Source organism: Schistocerca cancellata, chromosome 1 (assembly GCF_023864275.1).
Source record: "Schistocerca cancellata isolate TAMUIC-IGC-003103 chromosome 1, iqSchCanc2.1, whole genome shotgun sequence".
Taxonomy (NCBI): domain Eukaryota; kingdom Metazoa; phylum Arthropoda; class Insecta; order Orthoptera; family Acrididae; genus Schistocerca; species Schistocerca cancellata.
The window spans coordinates 1122250193-1122271400 of record NC_064626.1 but is presented as its reverse complement, the minus strand read 5'-3'; the positions used below and the strand labels follow the sequence as shown (position 1 = coordinate 1122271400).

The 21208-nt window shown below is 42.8% G+C and overlaps 1 protein-coding gene across 8 annotated transcripts in view; it reads left to right on the top strand.

The window, feature by feature from the left end:
- LOC126092418 (sorbin and SH3 domain-containing protein 1) overlaps positions 1-21208 on the top strand; it is a 1056812-nt gene that overhangs the window by 668639 nt on the left and 366965 nt on the right. For all 8 annotated transcript variants that reach the window (XM_049908017.1, XM_049908049.1, XM_049908042.1 and 5 more), the window contains 3 exons: positions 7702-7909; positions 9728-9817; positions 9900-10030. In XM_049908017.1, the coding sequence (XP_049763974.1) occupies positions 7702-7909; positions 9728-9817; positions 9900-10030 (429 nt within the window). The remainder of the gene's footprint in view (positions 1-7701; positions 7910-9727; positions 9818-9899; positions 10031-21208) is intronic.

The window sequence follows — 21208 nt, the reverse complement described above, 5'->3', positions numbered from 1 at the left end:
CGTCTGTAACCACGTGTTTCCCAGCTTCCACCCGAAATCGTAACCCAGCAGTCTTCTAGTCTTGGGAATCCTGAGAAAAAGGATTCAAACAAGGGGTTCCCACGCCAGCAAGTAACAAGCGTTAGTCCTTTCCCTACAAAAAGCCTACAGGTAGCAACTGTTGATATTATCTGTACCAAAAAATCCAAAGTACCCACCATCGGGTCGACTTACAAAGGCAGACAAGTACACTTCGATTAGTTCAGTGATGGTCTCGGAAATTCGCCTCATGGGATCGGCCAGTTGTCACTGTCTCTCGGAAAAGAGATGAAAAGAGATCCCAGCCTACAAAACCTCATTTTCCTCACAGACACTTCCCTCGTTGTCAGTCACAGGTACGCCGAAACCACGACGGTCAGTTTTCGACCAGTGATTTAGAACTTAGAATTTTTGCGTCACGGCCGTCTGCAGTTAGCACAAGTAGCTCTCTTGTAGGACTTAAATTTTTATGTGCAGACTTTCTGGGCTACCTACGTACTTGTTGTACAGTTGTTTATGCTGAAAGGCAGGAAGTACGTAACTACTAAACTTCAGTATCGGCTCCTCGGGATTTCGCTTCGTCAAAAGATTTTCTCAGCCGAGTACAGTAGAGGTGTCAAAGGTAAAACACGTAGCCACCTCAGTCTTCAGTGTTAAACTAGCAGCACTGTGTGATCAGAAGTATCCGGACACCCCCTCAAGACATACGTTTTTCATGTTAGGTGCATTGTGCTGCCACCTGCTGCGAGGTACTTCATATCAGCGACCTCAGTAGTTACTAGACATAGTGAGACAGCAGAATGGGGCGCCCCGCGGAACTCACGGACCTCGAACGTGGTCAGGTGAATGGGTATCACTTGTGCCATACGTCTGTACGCGAGATCTGCACGCTCCTAAACATCCCTGCGTCCACTGTTTCCGATGTGTAAGTGAAGTGAAAACGTGAAGGGACACGTACAGCACAAAAGCGTACAGGCCGACCTCGTCTGTTGACTGACAGAGACTGTCGACAACTTAAGAAGGTCGTAATGCGTAATAGGCAAACATCTATCCAGACCGTCATACAGGAATTCGAAACTGCATCAAGATCCACTGCATGTACTATGACAGTTAAGCGGGAGGTGAGAAAACTCGGATTTCATGGTCGAGCGGCTGTTTGTAAGCCACATATCACGCCGATAAATGCCAAACGACGCCTCGTTTGGTGTAAGGAGCGGAAACCTTGGGCCATTGAACAGTGGAAAAACATTGGGTGGAGTGACGAATCACGGTACACAATGTGGCGATCTGATGGCAGAGTGTGGGTATGGCGAGTGTCCGGTGAACCTAATCTGCCAGTATCTGTATTGCGAACAGTAAAATTCGGAGGCGGTGGTGTTATGGTGTGGTCGTGTTTTTCATGGAGGGAGCTTGCACACCTTATTGTTTTGCGTGGCACTATCACAGCCTAAATTGATGTTTTAAGCACCTTCTTGCTTCCTACTGTTGAACAGCAATTTGGGGATGGCGATTGCATCTTTCAACACGATCGATCACCTGTTCACAATGCACGATCTGTGGCGGAGTGGTCACACGACAATAACATCCCTGTAAGGGGCTGCCCTGCACTGAGTCCTAACCTGAATCCTGTAGAACACCTTTGGTATGTTTTGGAACGGTGACTTCGTGCCAGGCCTCACCGACCGACATCGATACCTCTCTTCAGTGCAGCACTCCGTGAAGAATGGGCTGCCATTCCCCAAGAAACCTTCCAGCACCTCGTTGAACGTATGCTGGCGAGAATGGAAGCTGTCATCAAGGATAAGGGTGGGCCAACACCATATTAAATTCCAGCATTACCGGTTGAGAGCGCCGCGAACACGTAAGTCATTTTCAGCCAAGTGTCCGGATACTTTTGATCACATAATGTAGCTGTCGACTGCTGGCAACGCCTAAAGATAGCGCACAGCCCTTCCAGTCACATCAGTAGTTTTGTTCAAATTTCCCCACAGATACAACGCAGAATTTATTGGCAGCCATCTTAAGTCGTCTCCGCCACACGATTTGCATAAACGGATGAAAACGAGCTTCCTGTAGTTTTAAATAATTTTTATTTGAAAATATGGATTGTAATCCAGATATACTCTGGGTGAGGAACATTCATTTACAACATTCAAGACTGTTTGTTACTCGATAAATAAATTTAGACGTAAATGTACGATTACTATATATTTAGCACTTCCAGGCCCCAAGTGGTGTTTCTTCTGAAGATGTGCCCAACAAAACTATACGATCTAGATAGGAGACCGTCACGTTAAAGTTCATGAGACTGTTGAGGTACTGTATGAAGTACTGCATATCAGAAGGAACATTAGAGTTTAGCGTCCCATGGACGAGTAGGTCATCAGAGATTTTGAACACCTACTAATCATAAACCTATGTATCTTGCTGGGCCACTACATCCTTAACTCGCCTTCTCGGCACCTCCATGCCTTATCCATCCTCTCCTGCCAGAACTTCAACCGAATTCCACTAACCAACGGTTAAATCCGTCCCAAGATGTACACCACCTTCGATTTCTAGACAGAAACGCTCCACCATTTTCGTCCCTCACCCAACCTGTCCCCTTCGTTACTATTGGTGGCTTCCTGGGGTTCCACAGGGCCTCATTGTCACACTCACCATTTCACCTCCATCATGAACATGGTCGTTTTCACGTATCTCCAGCATCAGCTTTTTACCATAGCAGCATTAACATTGCCATCATCATCATCATCATCATCATCATTGTCATCACTGATTATATTTTAACTGTTGCATGAAACAATCCAAAAATTTTTAAAAATCAGAAAATCTGTCCACCAATGTATGCTTTTTTTAAAAACAGAATTTATTACCATTTGTTTTATACTTGGTATTAAAAAGAGTTCTCCATACTTTTAGAGATAATAGTATGGACCAAAACAAGTCAACAATATCCAGTAAATATGTGCTCTAAAATGCATGCCTTATGAGCTATGAGCGCTTGTTTATCTTCGCTACTGTGAAACACGTGTCATCTACTGCAAGCTCTTTGCTATTAGGAACGACCTACAGAATGCCATAAAAAAAAATTAGGTTTGTCAATTTTCACAACCAGCATGTATGGGCTGATGCAAATGCACACGCAGTTGATGAAGCGAAGCATCAGCGCCGATTTTCAATTACTGAGGGGGCAGGAATTATTTGCGATAAACTAGACCGTACATACTACCAAACAGGTTCAGTGGTGCGAGGTATCGTCTGTTCCTATTGGACGATGTGCCTGCCCTGCTAGAGGAGGAACCATTGCAAAACTGGCTGGAGATGATGTTCATGCATGACGAAGCACCAAACCATTTTCTCCCACCGAGAGCACCTCGTACAGACATTCAATGAGCCATGGATTGTTTGGAGAGGTCTAGGGCGTTGGCCATCTCATTCCCCCGATCTTAATTCCTTGGTATTTTGGTTATTGGGAGGGGGGGGGGAATCTGAATTCTTTTGTGTGTGCGATGTTTCCACAACTCTCTAAAACTCTCCAGCACGCTCTAAAGCTCTCTTATACGAGACACTCACAGAAGCGCTAGGATACCGAAAATTGTACGGAAGATGGCCCCCAAACAGCTGACACAGTAACACCAGGAAAATCGGGTTAATAGCGCCCGCGACTTCTTGAGCGACTTGAATTGGAGGGTGAGGATTATCTGAGCTCTATTCTGACTCGAGATGAAACGTGGGTGGCTCATTACACGCGTGAGACAAAAACACAGTCGTCACAGTGGCGTCGCACCAACTGCTCATCTGCAAAAAAATTCAAATCAACAATTCAGGCCAAAAAACATGAGGAGCATTCAAAACAAAAGGGGGAAATGCTAGCAAGAGGAGTGTGCTTGTTGCACAACACCCGTCCTCATACAACCTTAGCCACCAAGGTACCTTAGCGACCAAGGCACTCCTGGACTCATTTGGTTGGGATGTTTTGAATGCCCTCCCCCCCTCCTCGTATTCTCATGACTTGGCAACTCCTATTATTATCTTTTCACCTTCCTGAAGGCCCACATGAGTGGAATTAAATTTTCAGCCGACGAACAGGTGCAGAAAGAGAAACTAAGTGGGGGAAGGAGTTTTAAAGTTATTTGTTTACATTTATTTTAGTGAAAGTGGAGCTGTAATGTTGATTGTATCTTTCAGTGTTAAATTGTCGGTTAAATGCCAAACGTTGGGCTTCCTGATTTGAATTGTGCGCGTGCCAGTACTTAAAGCCGATAGCTCGCGCAACGCTAACTGTTGGTGAAAAAATTCAACTGCGACAATGCATAAAAAAAACTAACTGTGAGAATTCTAAGAAAATCGTGCGCTGTCTGTAATTGTTATCACAAAATCTGATTATGAACGTTGATGAAACTGATTACTTTGAATTTACAATTGGTCCCTGTAAAATTTAATTAAAGAAAGAATCTGTTTTCTACACTATTTTCCTTATCTGCGTCGCAATGGATAATGCTGAGCAAACTCCTCTCGTAGCTACAGCGCACCTCGATTAACAGCGCTGCGAACTCTTACTACTGAGGCACAACAAGGTGAAATGCGTACTCTAAAAATATTGCTGTCATTCTTGATTCGTACTTTTTGATAATGGTTTTAAATAAATTGAAAGCTAATTGATTCTTGGGATGTGGACAATTACTCGGGATTAAATGAACTCAATAGCAATATCATTTGACTTAATAACATATAACGAAACTACAATAATAGTTAAGCTTTCTCTGTTACAACGTAACTATAATCCGAGGCTTGCAAAAGTTAAACTTCACGTTTATAATCTTTCACTAAACAAAATTCCAAAATCTAATTCTTAAATCCATTTTGATCGATAAAACATAACAAAAAAATAAAAAGCAAAAATGTTCATGATCTGTATATCTGACTAATCAAGAATCCTGCATTATCAAACCGCTGCCGCAAATAAAACAAAATTAATCATTATGTGTACTCCATTTTTCACAAATATTAAAATCGTACCAATGTAAGAGTCAATTCCTCTTCTATCCAAAATAAATCTTCCGTTAATCCACAGTACAATTCCCAAAAATCTCCATTGTTTGCCACGTATTGTTGTTGTTGTTGTGGTCTTCAGTCCTGAAACTTGTTTGATGCAGCTCTCCATGCTACTCTATCCTGTCCAAGCTGCTTCATCTCCCAGTACGTACTGCACCCTACATCCTTCTGAATCTGCTTAGTGTATTCATCTCTTGGTCTCCCTCTACGATTTTTACCCTCCACGCTGTCCTCCAATGCTAAATTTGTAATCCCTTGATGCCTCAGAACATGTCCTACCAACCGGTCCCTTCTTCTTGTCAAGTTGTGCCACAAACTCCACCTCTCCCCAATTCTATTCAATACCTACTCATTAGTTATGTGATCTACCCATATAATCTTCAGCATTCTTCTGTAGCACCACATTTCGAAAGCTCCTATTCTCTTCTAGTACAAACTATTTATCGTCCATGTTTCACTTCCATACATGGCTACACTCCATACAAATACTTTCAGAAACGACTTCCTGACACTTAAATCCATACTCGATGTTAACAAATTTCTCTTCTTCAGAAACGCTTTCCTTGCCATTGCTAGTCTACATTTTATATCCTCTCTACTTCGACCATCATCAGTTATTTTGCTCCCCAAATAGCAAAACTTCTTTACTACTTTAAGCGTCTCATTTCCTAATCTAATTCCCTCAGCATCACCCGACTTAATTCGACTACATTCCATTATCCTCGTTTTGCTTTTGTTGATGTTCATCTTATATCCTTCTTTCAAGGCTGTCCGTTGCGTTCAACTGCTCTTCCAAGTCCTCTGCTGTCTCTGACTAAATTACAATGTCATCGGCGAACCTCAAAGGTTTTATTTCTTCTCCATGGATTTTAATGCCTACTTTGAATTTTTCTTTTGTTTCCTTTACTGCTTGCTCATTATACAGATTGAATAACATCGGGGAGAGGCTACAACCCTGTCTCACTCCCTTCGCAACCACTGCTTCCCTTTCATACCCCTCGACTCTTATAACTGCCATCTGCTTTCTGTACAAAACCATAACTCGACTGTTCATATCTAATACCAAAGCACAGCTTTCCGTTTCCTCTCCTTTCCTGGCGATGAACAGATAAATCTGGTACGCATCTTCACAGAGCAAAGGTCACGTCCAACTCATCGCTGTGCAGCGCAGCTTCCTTGTCCATGCTCTGCGTCCATGGCTGAGCAATCCAAAATTTACGAGCGCCATTCCAGACATTCAAAATAAGAAAAATACCTACGAAAATCTGCGCGCACGCGCGGGCCCGCACACACAAACACACACACACACACACACACACACACACACACACACACACACACACCGTCAGGCCGGCGGGAGAGTTCTTTGAGAATAGGATACAGAAGATTGTTTCACGATTGACAGCATGCACTGAATGAGATGGCGAATATGTGGAAAAATAGTGTATCAACAGCATCGTGATTTTTTTTTCAAATGAACTTTTCCAAAAAATATAACAATCTTGTACACTTACTCTCTTAACGTACCTCCCACTAGTACCTCTAGAAATGTGAAATACATTTTGTTGTGGGTTGGCAGGAGAGCCAACACCCGTATGAGAGGAAGCCGAAAGGCACGCGTTTTAGCTCACGCAGGCTGGAGTGAGGTCTGGAACAGGACAAGGAAATTAGACTGTAGAAAAAACTGAAGTAGCTGGTGGAATACTTAAGTTTAATCCATAAATGGTGAACGTCGCTCTTGACGGTACATTATTCATAATCTCAATAGTAACTGGTAATGGCGCCTTGCTAGGTCGTAGCCAATGACGTAGCTGAAGGCTATGTTAACTATCGTCTCGGCAAATGAGAGCGTATTTTGTCAGTGAACCATCGCTAGCAAAGTAGGTTGAACAACTGGGGCGAGTGCTAAGAAGTCTGACTAGACCTGCCGTGTGGCGGCGCTCGGTCTACAATCACTGATAGTGGCGACACGCGGGTCCGACGTATACTAACGGACCGCGGCCGATTTAAAGGCTACCACCTAGCAAGTGTGGTGTCTGGTGGTGACACCACACATTTTTAACGTTATCTTGGCCGGCCGTTGTGGCCGAGCGGTTCTAGGCGCTTCAGTCTGGAACCGCGAGACCGCTACGGTCGCAGGTTCGAATCCTGCCTCGGGCATGGATATGGGTGATGTCCTTAGGTTAGTAGTTCTAAGTCTAGGGGACTAATCACCTCCGATGTTAAGTCCCGCAGTGCTCAGAGCCATTTGAACCATTCAACATTATCTTGTGTTAAAATTTTGTCAAGCATGTAAAAATATTGCCTCTGTTGTCAGCCCTGCCCTCCCCCTCACAGCCCCCCACTCAGTTCGTGTCTTGATTACAGGTTCCAGTGAAAACCTTTAGGACTATGTTCCGGGATCTCCCACACCAACCGGGCCACTCTGCTGACTTTGCATTCGTTTTTACGTGTGAACTTCCCTCGTTCTGTGTGAATAGACAGTGCAACTAGAAAGTGCACGGATTGGTGATCTTCATTCCTTGCTTTTAGAGAGATTTTCTGTAGTCACTCTCTCTTTCACTCTGAGCCCAACTAGAGTCAGTAGGGGTGAGAGATGTCACAGAGAAGGTGGTCGTGTTGCAGGAAGCACAGCCAGAGTCCCGCCAGCAGCAGCAGGCAGAGCCGGTGCGGCCGCCATGGGAGCAGCAGCAGCAGCAGCAAGGGCTGGAGCAGCAGGCGGCAGGTAGCGGGCGGCTGGTGCAGAGCCAGAGCGCGCCCGTGGGCGGCCTGTCGGGGCTGGCGCTGCCGCGGGCGCCCAACCCCACCGTCACCCTGCTGCAGAAGGCCCGAGGTCAGTCCCGCACCCCACTGTTCAGCCGGCCACGGCAGGGGAGCGAGTACGAGTCGGGTGTTGAGGGTTGCATACTTTAGAAATCGAGACGCTGCTGGGGAACAATCAAGAATGGCGTGCCGCAAGGTTCGGTCTTGGGTCCTCTGCTGTTCTTAACATACAGGGTAGTCCATTGATACTGACTGGGCCAAATATCTCACGAAATAAGCGTCAAACGAAAAAACTGCAAAGAACGAAGCTTGTCTAGCTTGAAGGGGGAAACCAGATGGCGCTATGGTTGGCCCGATAGATGGCGCTGCCATAGGTCAAACGGATATCAACTGCGTTTTTTAAAACAGGAATCCCCATTTTTATTACATCGCCATAGGAAATAACCATACATTGCACTATTCAGATTGCCATCGATAAAATGTGGGCCAATTATCCTTCCTCCCGTAATGCCGCACCATACGTTAACCTGCCAAGGTCGCTCATGTTCCACTTGTCGCAACCATCGTGGATTTTCCGTTGCCCAATAGTCCATATTATGCCGGTTCACGTTACCGCTGTTGGTGAATGACGCTTCGTCGGTAAGTAGAACGCGTGCAAAAAATCTGTCATCGTCCCGTAATTTCTCTTGTGCCCAGAGTCAGAACTGCACACGACGTTCAGAGTTGTCGCCATGCAATTCCTGGTGCATAGAAATATGGTACGGGTGCAATCGAAGTTGATGTAGCATTCTCAACACCTACGTTTTTGAGATTTCCGATTCTCGCGCAATTTGTCTGCTACTGATGTGCGGATTAGCCGCGACAGCAGCTAAAACACCTACGGTACTCACGCATCATCATTTGTTGCAGGTCGTGGTTGGCGTTTCACGTGTGGCTGAACACTTCCTGTTTTCTTAAAAAACGTAACTTTGCGGCGAACGGTCCGGACACTTGGATGATGTCGTCCAGGATACCGAGCAGCATACATAGCACACGCCCGTTGGGTATTTTTATCACAATAGCCATACATCAACACGTTATCGACCTTTTCCGCTATTGGTAAACGGTCCATTTTAACAAGGATAATGTATCACGAAGCAAATACCGTCCACACTGGCGGAATGTTACGTGATACCACCTACTTATATGTTTGTGACTATTACAGCGCCATCTATCACAAAGCGAAAAAAGTGGTCCAACTTAAACATTCATATTTCTTTACGTACTACACGAATATGTAATAAAAATGGGGGTTCCTATTTAAAAAAAAAAAACACAGTTGACATCCGTTTGACCTATGGCAGCGCCATCTAGCGGGCCAACCATAGCGCCATGTGGTTTTCCCCTTCAAGCTAGACGAGTTTCGTTCTTTGTAGTTTTTTCGTTTGATGCTTATTTTGTGAGATATATCAATGGACCACCCTGTATATAGATATATATGTTTACAATCCTTACACACACACACACACACACACACACAATAATGTGTGTGTGTGTGTGTGTGTGTGTGTGTGTAAGGATTATAAACATTTGCGTTCACGATTCAAAATTTCCAATCCGTTTCATACCGTTACGTTTGTAAACATCTCTTTTCTACGTGGCAAAAAATAAGCTAATTTGAAAACCTACAATACAAGCTGCTGTTTAAAATTGTACAGTTACATATTTTGTATGTATACATCCTAAAGATGAGAATCTAAACGCATGTGATTGACAACCAAAGAACCTTTCATTTACATCCGGTGTTGCGTTCCTATATCCACGTTTCTGTACATACTCTGCAAGCAACTGTACAGTGTTTGACGCAAGGTAACTTTACTGTTAGTATTTTGTTTTTTCTTTTTTACAGAAGGTCAGTTGCCTCGTGGAGCCCTGTACCTGGATCACAAGATGTCCTCCAAGGAGAGCGATAAACCTATTATAGGACAGAACGAAATCTGTAAGTTTTAACTTCCTACCACATTCTTAATTATCTCATGTGGACTGTGTGCTATAGCAATACGACTTTCCCTTCATTCCAGTATATTCTGTCAAGAGTGAGTACGAAAAGGAAGTGGAAGGACACAGGAAGAAGATTGTGGAACTGGGGCCACGCAAATTCGAGGGTATTGGGCCTACGACGAAGGACGGGATACCCATCGTGCTGCGGTCGGTACGTCACAGTGATTCCCTTCTCATGGCCCACAAACAAAGGCATTTCCACACGAGGGCTCTTTTGAGGTTAAAAGAAATCAGTTAAAATAAAATATTGTTTGAAATAAGTCGTTTTAATGTTTCTTAAAGCATTTGTCTTTGAAATTTATACTCTTATTCTTGCATTCAAAACACTACTGGAAAGATTTTTTTCGCTCTGATGTTGGTACATTAAAAACACGGTAGACGAATTCAACAGATCACTGCGATGATGGAAATGTCTACACACGCATTTCTTGTTTGACGTAAGGGAACAAAAAGACGTCCTGAGCACAACAAATCATGTGAATAGGGGCAAAGAGACCATAATTCGAGGCTTTTCTCCGTCTCATAATCAATCTTCGACGACCTTTGTGGAAACTAGTGTTCTCTTAATGAAGGAAAATGCATCTTTTTTAGTTATTTTATGCTGATTTTACCAATTGGTTGTGGCATACGAAGTTCTGGATACCATCCAGCATTAACTGTTCTTCGATCCTCTAAAGCAACGGTTGCGACATTTTCATTATAGTCAGCACTTTTCAAACCTTCTGAGTCCACTGCTCCCTTGACGTGCATACAGGGTGTTACAGAAACGTACGGCCAAACTTTCAGGAAACATTCCTCACACACAAATAAAGAAAAGATGTTATGTGGACATGTGTCCGAAAACGCATAATTCCCATGTTAGAGCTCATTTTAGTTTCGTCAGTGTGTGCTGTACTTCCTCGATTCACCGCCATGATTTCATACGGGATACTCTACCTGTGCTGCTAGAACATGCGCCTTTACAAGTACGACACAACATGTGGTTCATGCACGAGGGAGCTCCTGCACATTTCAGTCGAAGTGTTCGTACGCTTCTCAACAACAGATTCGGTGACCGATGGATTGGTAGAGGCGGACCAATTCTATGGCCTCCACGCTCATCTGACCTCAACCCTCTTGACTTTCATTTATGGGGGCATTTGAAAGCTCTTGTCTACGCAAGCCCGGTACCAAATGTAGAGACGCTTCGTGCTCGTATTGTGGACGGCTGTGATACAATACGCCATTCGCCAGGGCTGCATCAGCGCATCAGGGATTCCATGCGACGGAGGGTGGATGCATGTATCCTCGCTAACGGAGGACATTTTGAACATTTCCTGTAACAAAGTGTTTGAAGTCACGCTGGTACGTTCTGTTGCTGTGTGTTTCCATTCCATGATTAATGTGGTTTGAAGAGAAGTAATAAAATGAGCTCTAACATGGAAAGTAAGCGTTTCCGGACACATGTCCACATAACATATTTTCTTTCTTTGTGTGTGAGGAATGTTTCCTGAAAGTTTGGCCGTACCTTTTTGTAACACCCTGTATAAACAACCGTGGCTGCTTTTGTACATGACATCGAACTCGAAGTGTGAAGTAAATTAAATTTCTATAAAATCAATAAAAGTAGTTAATTCTATATTAACAGTTGACATAACACAGTTTAACCAACTAGTAATGTTGTTATATCTTATTCTTGCAAAGAAATCAATGGGAAGGATGAGCTTGCTTATTCGTCATCAGTTCTTCAAGTCTTGGCACAAGAATGGAAATTGCAACTCTCATCTCTTTCTCCAGATTCATTCGCGATCTGTATTTCGTAGTGATGACTGTCAGTACTGCAAAACCTACCTCACATAAGTAGGATATTGCAAGAAGTATCGAAAAACTCATAGGGCCTTGTTACCCACTTGTGGATACTCCTGCTTCACGAAGCTCCAAAACTAAAACAAGGATGAGGAAAGAAACTGGTTTCATGTGGAGTCTGAAGAAATATCAGTAAATTCATAGTATTCTTCAGCCGTTAGTTCTGACGGAAGTTCTATACTGAAGGGATATTTGATGCAGTTGTGTTGATCAGCTTGGTTCGGAAAGTACTTCAGAAAGTAATCAGTGAATTCATTTAAATGATCCTCAAACACATATTTCAGTTATTTACTCAATTGAAAGTCATTGTTTTTAGAACAGTGTGAAGAGCAGAGAAAACATAATGTATAGCTTTATCGTCCAAACTTTTTTTCACAGTTTTCTTTCTGAAGGCTGAAGTTTTTTCTGATAGTTCCAGAACGTTTGTCTCATTACATATAAGAGATGCATTCATTGAGTTGAGTTTATTGAAGATGTCACAAAGATTCGCTAGCTTTAAAAAAAGTCATTGTCTACTAATTTCTCGGAACTCAAATGAGTTCTGTTGAACAAGGTTGCAAAATGATTTAGATAAGATATTTGTATTGTGCGAAAAGTGGCAATTGACCCTGAATAAAGAAAAGTCTGAAGTTATTCACATGAGTATTAAAGAAACCCGCTAAATTTCGATACACGATAAGCACACAAATCTGAAGGCTGTAAATTCAATTAAATACTTAGGGATTACAATTACAAACAACCTAAATTGGAACGATCACGTAGATAATGTTGTGGTTAGAGCAAACCACAGACTGCGATTCATTGGCAGAACACTTAGAAGGTGCAACAGGTCTACTAAAGAGACTGCTTACACCGTGCTTGCCCGCCCTATTCTGGAGTATTGCCGTGCGGTGTGGGATCCGCATCAGGTGGGACTGACGGGTAACATCGAAAAAGTACAAAGAAGGGCAGCTCGTTTTGTATTATCGCGAAATAGGGGAGATAGTGTCACAGACATGATACGTGAATTGGAGTGGCAAGCATTAAAACAAAGGCGTTTTTCGTTGGGACAGGATCTTTTCATGAAATTTCAATGACCAGTTTCGTCCTCCGATTGCGAAAACATTCTTTTGACACCCGCCTACATAGGGAAAAATGATCATCACGATAAAATAAGAGAAATTAGGGCTCGCACAGAAAAATTTAAGTGCTCGTTTTTCCCGCGTGCCGTTCGAGAGTGGAACGGTACAGAGACAGCTTCAAGGTGGTTCATTAAACCCTCTGCCAGGCACTTCATTGTGAATAGCAGAGCAATCACGTAGATGTAGGTAAGAGTCCATCCCTGAGATCGTATAACCTTTTTAAGACCTTTCCTCGTAGAAGCCAGCGACAGTTACTGTAGCAAATGAAGGGAATGTATTTAGCCCCATATCAACGCAGATTTGTTGAAAACTTCTCAACTTAAGTGGCAGACCTTGAATGAAGTTTACCATTTCGGTAATTGATTGAAGACTCATGACGGACTGGGCTCATATTTTTAAATAATAGTGCTACTCGTTAAATAAAACAGTGCGTCCAACTATGGAGCCTCCCTACGGATCAGGGTTTGCAATCAGGGTTAAAAGCCCGTCATACTATGATCTCCATCAGTACATACGCCTGCATAATTTTCCCAGTTGATGTTGTTTTATTCCATAAAAGAATATAGTATTTCAAAGAGGTCTGTTGCTTTTGTTGTAAAAGTGATTTTTCTGCAGAAGTGAAGATTTTCATGAAATATGCTGTTTCTATAAACTATACGTAACAAATCATTGTCATTATAGCTTCGTACAGCTGAATATCGAAATCGCCATTACTCTTGAAATTTTTTAACCAACTGATCATTAACGTCGTCAGCCACATCCAGGGCCGGCTCGAGTACATTTTTCCACACAAGCGCCCCCTCCCCCCTTTTTCCATCGCACACATTCATTGCTGTCAGTTTTCGCTACTATTTGTGACACACAGTGTATACAAATCTTGCGCTTGCGAGCCTCTCTCAAGCAAGTGACCATTACTATACTTGTATGTGATACGTCTTGTAAGGAAATCTTCCAGAAGTATCTCGGCGTTAAATCGTCCATGCAAGTTCTTCAGTGATTAAGATAATGCAGTCAAGAAGCCCTGGGTTCATAACTACGTCCAGTCATCCAGTTTTAGGTTTTCCATAGCTTTGATAAACTGCTTAGGCGAGTACGAGGATGGATTTTACGTGTACAAGACCGATTTGCTACCCTACCCTTGTCCAGCCCAAACTTCGGTCCATTTGCAAAATGCCGTCTCGGGCATGTGAATTTAAATATTTATGTCTTCTGTCAAAGCTTGTCTAGTCTAATTTAAAACTTACGGTTATGCTGCTGGAAAGCAAGATTTGATATTTTTATTAAGTTTCGCTTTTCTTCCTTCAAAATAACAGTTGCCGAATGTAGGTGCACCACTTGAACAACACATTATTACTTCAGATATTAAGTTTTGAAAGTCTCTTCTGTGAATTCTTCACCCTAAAGACTTTTTATTAAGTTTCGCTTTTATTCCTTCAAAATAACATTTGCCGAATGTAGGTGCACCACTTGAACAACACATTATTACTTCAGATATTAAGTTTTGAAAGTCCCTTCTGTGAATTCTTCACCCTAAAGACTTTTGTCTTGTCAGCTCCAAGTAATACAAGTTGCTCTTAGTTTATCACTAGCACAGATGTTATTTAAGACATCTGTTAATCTCTTTATAATATGTGCTTGGGCAATGATAATCCATCTATGCCTAACTGAAAGAGTGTTGTTGGTGCGTAAAAGTGAAATAAATATTTCTTCGGAAGGAATAACTGTTCTTGGTAATATAGTGGAACGAATCATAACAGTATAAGCCGAAAATAAAATGTCTACCATTTCCCTATAATGTCAAAATAAGTATTATTCGTTCCAAGAAAGCTGTTCACATGGGAAAGACGTGGGTAACAATGACTGACACACTTGTAAAGCTGTGGTCTCAAAGCACTTTAGAGTGATGGCAGTGGTAAGATGTGTCACTCGGTGTCAGCTCTCCTGAGTTGCTGAAATGTTACAGGTAAAGGGTCTGAAAACGTAAGTAACGTAATCGGTTACCGCGTTGCATACTGCTAACAGTTATCGGCTTACTGCGTTTCACTGCTGAAGTTACGATGCCTCAGTTCACTGTTTGTTGGGCGTGGTGTATTTCTAGCGCCACAGTTAAGTGAGCAAAGGCTTGAAACAGTTTGTTTTCGTGAAAGTTAAACGCGGGAATGAGTGCACCCGGAGTTAGTAAAAAAGTAAATTACACTCGAAACTACGAAAGTGAGTGGGAAGGTGAAGCTAAATGTAGGTATTGACTGCAACTTAGTAAAAGGGCGATAATTTTGCGTGCTGTAAGGTGTGTGAAAGTGAAATAAATATTTCTTCGTGAGCGAAAACTAGTCTTGATGGACGTGTAAAAACGCAGAAGCATGTGCAACGTGCTGTAAGACTGGTAGGGCAGAAATTTTTTTCATTTTCATTCCAGGACTCAAATGTGAGTAACGAAGTTAAGGAGGAGATAAGGCTCTGTGCATTTATTGCTGAATGCACCGCATGTCTGTCGACTTACGGAACACTGATCTGCATTACTGAAATCAGTGTGTTCAGATTCAGAAATCACCAAGAAAGATACATGTAGTAGGGCAAAGGCCAGTGCTATTGTGAAACGTAGTACAGACGGGGAAAGCAAAGACACGCTAAGTAATTTGCTTCGCGAAATAAGTTTTCAGTAGTTTTTGATGAATCAGCTGATTTCAGTAGTACCAAACATTTGTTAAATTTATTTGCCTATCTTCTTATTGTTCCCTATTGCTTCACTTATCTTATCAACCCTCCTATGCCTATCAATTTCGAAAAATCTAACACCCGTTCTCCGCTCCGCAACCAGATGCCGTGATGGCTACAGAAGCGGCACTTTCGGTACATAAAGCAGTTGATAAAGTTTCTTTCTTCGATTTCTAGGAAAATATGTGTTTGTTGACCCCGTATATGTTGATGAAGAAGGATCAATTTTCAGTATCTATCGACCCCGTTAATTCTGACTCGACTGCGCGTAATGAAATTTAGGGGTAGATTTCTCAAAAACGAGGCGTTGTTAAATCAAAATATCAATCATAGAGTCTTTCATGTTTGGTTGCACACAAGCGACTTGCCAACTATGAGCGGAATAGGCTGGCCATGTTGCCGCCTTCCCCTTGTGGGTATGGTACAACAGAACCGAATCATGTATAGGAAATAGTAAACAACGAGAAACTATGCTTTGCTCAAGAAGGAATACTTACATATTATTGCTTAAGCAATGTCGTAAATAGTAAGTTTCTGATGGAAAAAAACCTCAAGATGAATATTTGATGCATTGTTTTTACTTTGGTTTCCACTGTTTCTCACGCCAATTATCTTTAGTATGACGTATAAATTCTTGTTAATAAGCAACATCTTTCATTTTGCATGCACGCTAGGCAGGAATGCAGGTGAGTTCTAAGTATTTTATTGTAATAAGTATATGCTATACCAACACAAACATACTAGGGTCTCTGCAACAGATTACCTCTGTATCCTCGAAAGATACTGGGAAATAAAGCGTGGACTTATATATCTCTTTCGTGGTGAACAGATGTAGCCGCTAAAACCACAATAGTAGCTGCATTAATTGAAGTTGCGTTTACAACAAAAAGACTGTCGGAAAGTTGCATTTTTGACAAAGTCCTTGTTGGCCGAAAGATAACCTTCCGACAGTCCTTTTGTTACGACTTTCTGCGGCTCAGTATCTCCCCTATATGGTGAGCAGTAACTATCCTCTTCATTACATTGTTACATTCAACCCTGGATTTTCCATTGTTTGGGTTATAGTATATTAAGTTATGAATTTTATCATACAGTAATCCATTTGAGGCGCTGGGAATCGTAAGGGCCTAAAGCACATTACCGTCAATTGTGAGATTGTAGCATTTATTCATGTTACTGAAATATGTTGATCTTATCTGTGCTGGAGGCCCACATGAAAATTCAAAAAAAGCTGTATCATTGGTTTCTCTGATAATCGCTTTAATGTGTGATCGATGGCGGTGTGCTTTAGGCTCTTATGGATCTCAGCACCTCATTTGCATCCTAGTCAAGTGACCATGTTGGTAGGCATTATTGCTTGAGTTTAATCATTCCCACAAACGGCACTTTGTGTTTGGAGTTGGTTGTTTACTGTGCTGGAGTCGGCTTTCGTGCGCAGTGTAAACATGATCTACGTTGAACCTATTTTAAATCCTAACAGAAAAGTAAAGCTGTGAGGACGGGTCGTGCGTGGTGATTGGGTTGCTCAGTCGGTAGAGCACTTGCCCGCGAAAGGCACAGGTCCCGAGTTCGAGTGTCGGTCCGGCATACAGCTTTAATCTGCCAGGAAGTTTCATATCAGTCACACTCCGCTGCATAGTGGATACCTCATTCTAGGGTCAGAAAAGTAAATTACCAGGAAGCAAGGAAACTCGGGCCTCCGAGAACCTATCCTTTGATTGAGAAATCAAATAAGCGTAACTGTAAGCGAACATTTAACAAAGAAGTGTACAGTTAGCGCAAGTTTTTGCGTGGATGTATCGTAAGAATATCTGATTTTCAGCCCGGAAGTAAGTTCATGAACTAATTCATCTGTTAGAGATCTGATACATTTGTCTGAAAAAATGGAAAAGCACGAAAACTCCCCCTTACACAAAAATGCGAAGAGTTGCGAAAGCTTACACATTATTTCGCTGTTGCCCTAAAATGTACTTAATTATGTACAAATCAGCAAAATTTCACAAAAACAATTATTTGTTTTGTCAGACAAGTTATGTATCTTATTATTACTGTTTAATTATTGGCAGTGGCTGTAGTTGTATAAACCTGTTGATAAACATAACTGTTACGCAGTAGAAACTATTAATTGCACACTCAGATTTATCTGAATCTAAAAATTTGTGAACACCCAGAATGTATACTCACGAGCGGCCACTGATTGCGGACATCTTCACGCAGGAGGACACGGTATTTTACCAAGCGCTCATCTTCAAACTGATGTGTCGGTAGCATGTGGATGGCTTCAGTGTTGTCGGTAATTTTACCTTATTCTCATGTCGATTGTGGATTGTACGGCCTTCGAATGGAAACTTTTTGATCGCCCCTTATACTAATAAGTACTATGCTCCAACCGCTGACATTATTTCTCTTCGGGAAAAGGAAAGGTATATAGGAACTAAAAATGTCTCTCGTTAGTTGTTGGGTTAAAGAGATATACTATGTGATCAAAAGTATCCGGAGACCCCCAAAAACATCACGTTTTTCATGTTAGGTGCATTGTACTGCCATCTACCGCCAGGTACTCTATATTACCGACCTCACTAGTGATTAGACATCGTGAGAGAGCAGAATGGGGCGCCCCGCGAACGTGGTCAGGTGACTGGGGGTCACTTGTGTCATACGTCTGTGCGCGAGGTTTGCACACTCCTAAACATCCCTAGGTCCACTGTTTCCGGTGTGATAGTGAAGTGGAAACATGAAGGGACACATACAGCGCAAAAGCGTACAGGCCAACCTCGCGTGTTGACTGATAGAGACCGCCGACAGTTGAACAAGGTCGTAAACATCGGACGAATGAACAGTGGAAAAACGTTGTGTGGAGTGAAAATCACGGTAAACAACGTGGTGATCCGATAGCAGGGTGTGGGTGTGGCGAATGCCCGGTGAACGTCATCTGCCAGCCTTTGAAGTGCCAACAGTAAAATTGGGAGGCGGTGGTGTTATGGCGTGGTCGTGTTTTTCATGGAGGGAGCTTGCTCCCGTTGTTCTTTTGCGTGGCACTGTCACAGCACAGGCCTACATTGATGTTTTAATCACCTTGTTCTTCCCACTGTTGAAGAGCAATTCGAGGATGGCGATTGCATCTTTCGACACGATCGTGCACCTGAACAATAACATCCCTGTAATGGACTGGCCTGCACAGAGTTCTGACCTGAATCCTATAGAACACCTTTGAGATGTTTTGGAGCACCGACTTCATGCCAGGCCTCACCGACCGACATCGATACCTCTCCTTAGTGCAGCACTCCGTGAAAAATGGTCAACCATTCCCCAAGAAACATTCCAGCACCTGATTGAACGTATGCCTGCGAGAGTGGAAACTGTCATCAAGGCTAATAGTGGGCGAACACCATATTGAAGTCCATCATTACCGATGGAGAGCGTCACGAACTAGTAAGTGATTTTGAGCCAGGTGTTCGGATACTTTTGATCACATAGTGTATATAGCCCATGAATATGATTAATGGTGTGCTTCCGGGTGTTCTGCCGAGCCATTGTTTCCAGTTTGTGCACAATATTTTGTGCACAATACCGAGTGATCCAAAAAGAATTCACTTGTTTATTATGGACAAATTACAAAAGAGAGAAACGCTAGCGCACGCCGACTTCATGCCAGGCCTCACCGACCGACATCGATACCTCTCCTTAGTGCAGCACTCCGTGAAAAATGGTCAACCATTCCCCAAGAAACATTCCAGCACCTGATTGAACGTATGCCTGCGAGAGTGGAAACTGTCATCAAGGCTAATAGTGGGCGAACACCATATTGAAGTCCATCATTACCGATGGAGAGCGTCACGAACTAGTAAGTGATTTTGAGCCAGGTGTTCGGATACTTTTGATCACATAGTGTATATAGCCCATGAATATGATTAATGGTGTGCTTCCGGGTGTTCTGCCGAGCCATTGTTTCCAGTTTGTGCACAATATTTTGTGCACAATACCGAGTGATCCAAAAAGAATTCACTTGTTTATTATGGACAAATTACAAAAGAGAGAAACGCTAGCGCACGCCGACTTCATGCCAGGCCTCACCGACCGACATCGATACCTCTCCTTAGTGCAGCACTCCGTGAAAAATGGTCAACCATTCCCCAAGAAACATTCCAGCACCTGATTGAACGTATGCCTGCGAGAGTGGAAACTGTCATCAAGGCTAATAGTGGGCGAACACCATATTGAAGTCCATCATTACCGATGGAGAGCGTCACGAACTAGTAATTGATTTTGAGCCAGGTGTTCGGATACTTTTGATCACATAGTGTATATAGCCCATGAATATGATTAATGGTGTGCTTCCGGGTGTTCTGCCGAGCCATTGTTTCCAGTTTGTGCACAATATTTTGTGCACAATACCGAGTGATCCAAAAAGAATTCACTTGTTTATTATGGACAAATTACAAAAGAGAGAAACGCTAGCGCACGCCGACTTCATGCCAGGCCTCACCGACCGACATCGATACCTCTCCTTAGTGCAGCACTCCGTGAAAAATGGTCAACCATTCCCCAAGAAACATTCCAGCACCTGATTGAACGTATGCCTGCGAGAGTGGAAACTGTCATCAAGGCTAATAGTGGGCGAACACCATATTGAAGTCCATCATTACCGATGGAGAGCGTCACGAACTAGTAAGTGATTTTGAGCCAGGTGTTCGGATACTTTTGATCACATAGTGTATATAGCCCATGAATATGATTAATGGTGTGCTTCCGGGTGTTCTGCCGAGCCATTGTTTCCAGTTTGTGCACAATATTTTGTGCACAATACCGAGTGATCCAAAAAGAATTCACTTGTTTATTATGGACAAATTACAAAAGAGAGAAACGCTAGCGCACGCCGACTTCATGCCAGGCCTCACCGACCGACATCGATACCTCTCCTTAGTGCAGCACTCCGTGAAAAATGGTCAACCATTCCCCAAGAAACATTCCAGCACCTGATTGAACGTATGCCTGCGAGAGTGGAAACTGTCATCAAGGCTAATAGTGGGCGAACACCATATTGAAGTCCATCATTACCGATGGAGAGCGTCACGAACTAGTAAGTGATTTTGAGCCAGGTGTTCGGATACTTTTGATCACATAGTGTATATAGCCCATGAATATGATTAATGGTGTGCTTCCGGGTGTTCTGCCGAGCCATTGTTTCCAGTTTGTGCACAATATTTTGTGCACAATACCGAGTGATCCAAAAAGAATTCACTTGTTTATTATGGACAAATTACAAAAGAGAGAAACGCTAGCGCACGCCGACTTCATGCCAGGCCTCACCGACCGACATCGATACCTCTCCTTAGTGCAGCACTCCGTGAAAAATGGTCAACCATTCCCCAAGAAACATTCCAGCACCTGATTGAACGTATGCCTGCGAGAGTGGAAACTGTCATCAAGGCTAATAGTGGGCGAACACCATATTGAAGTCCATCATTACCGATGGAGAGCGTCACGAACTAGTAAGTGATTTTGAGCCAGGTGTTCGGATACTTTTGATCACATAGTGTATATAGCCCATGAATATGATTAATGGTGTGCTTCCGGGTGTTCTGCCGAGCCATTGTTTCCAGTTTGTGCACAATATTTTGTGCACAATACCGAGTGATCCAAAAAGA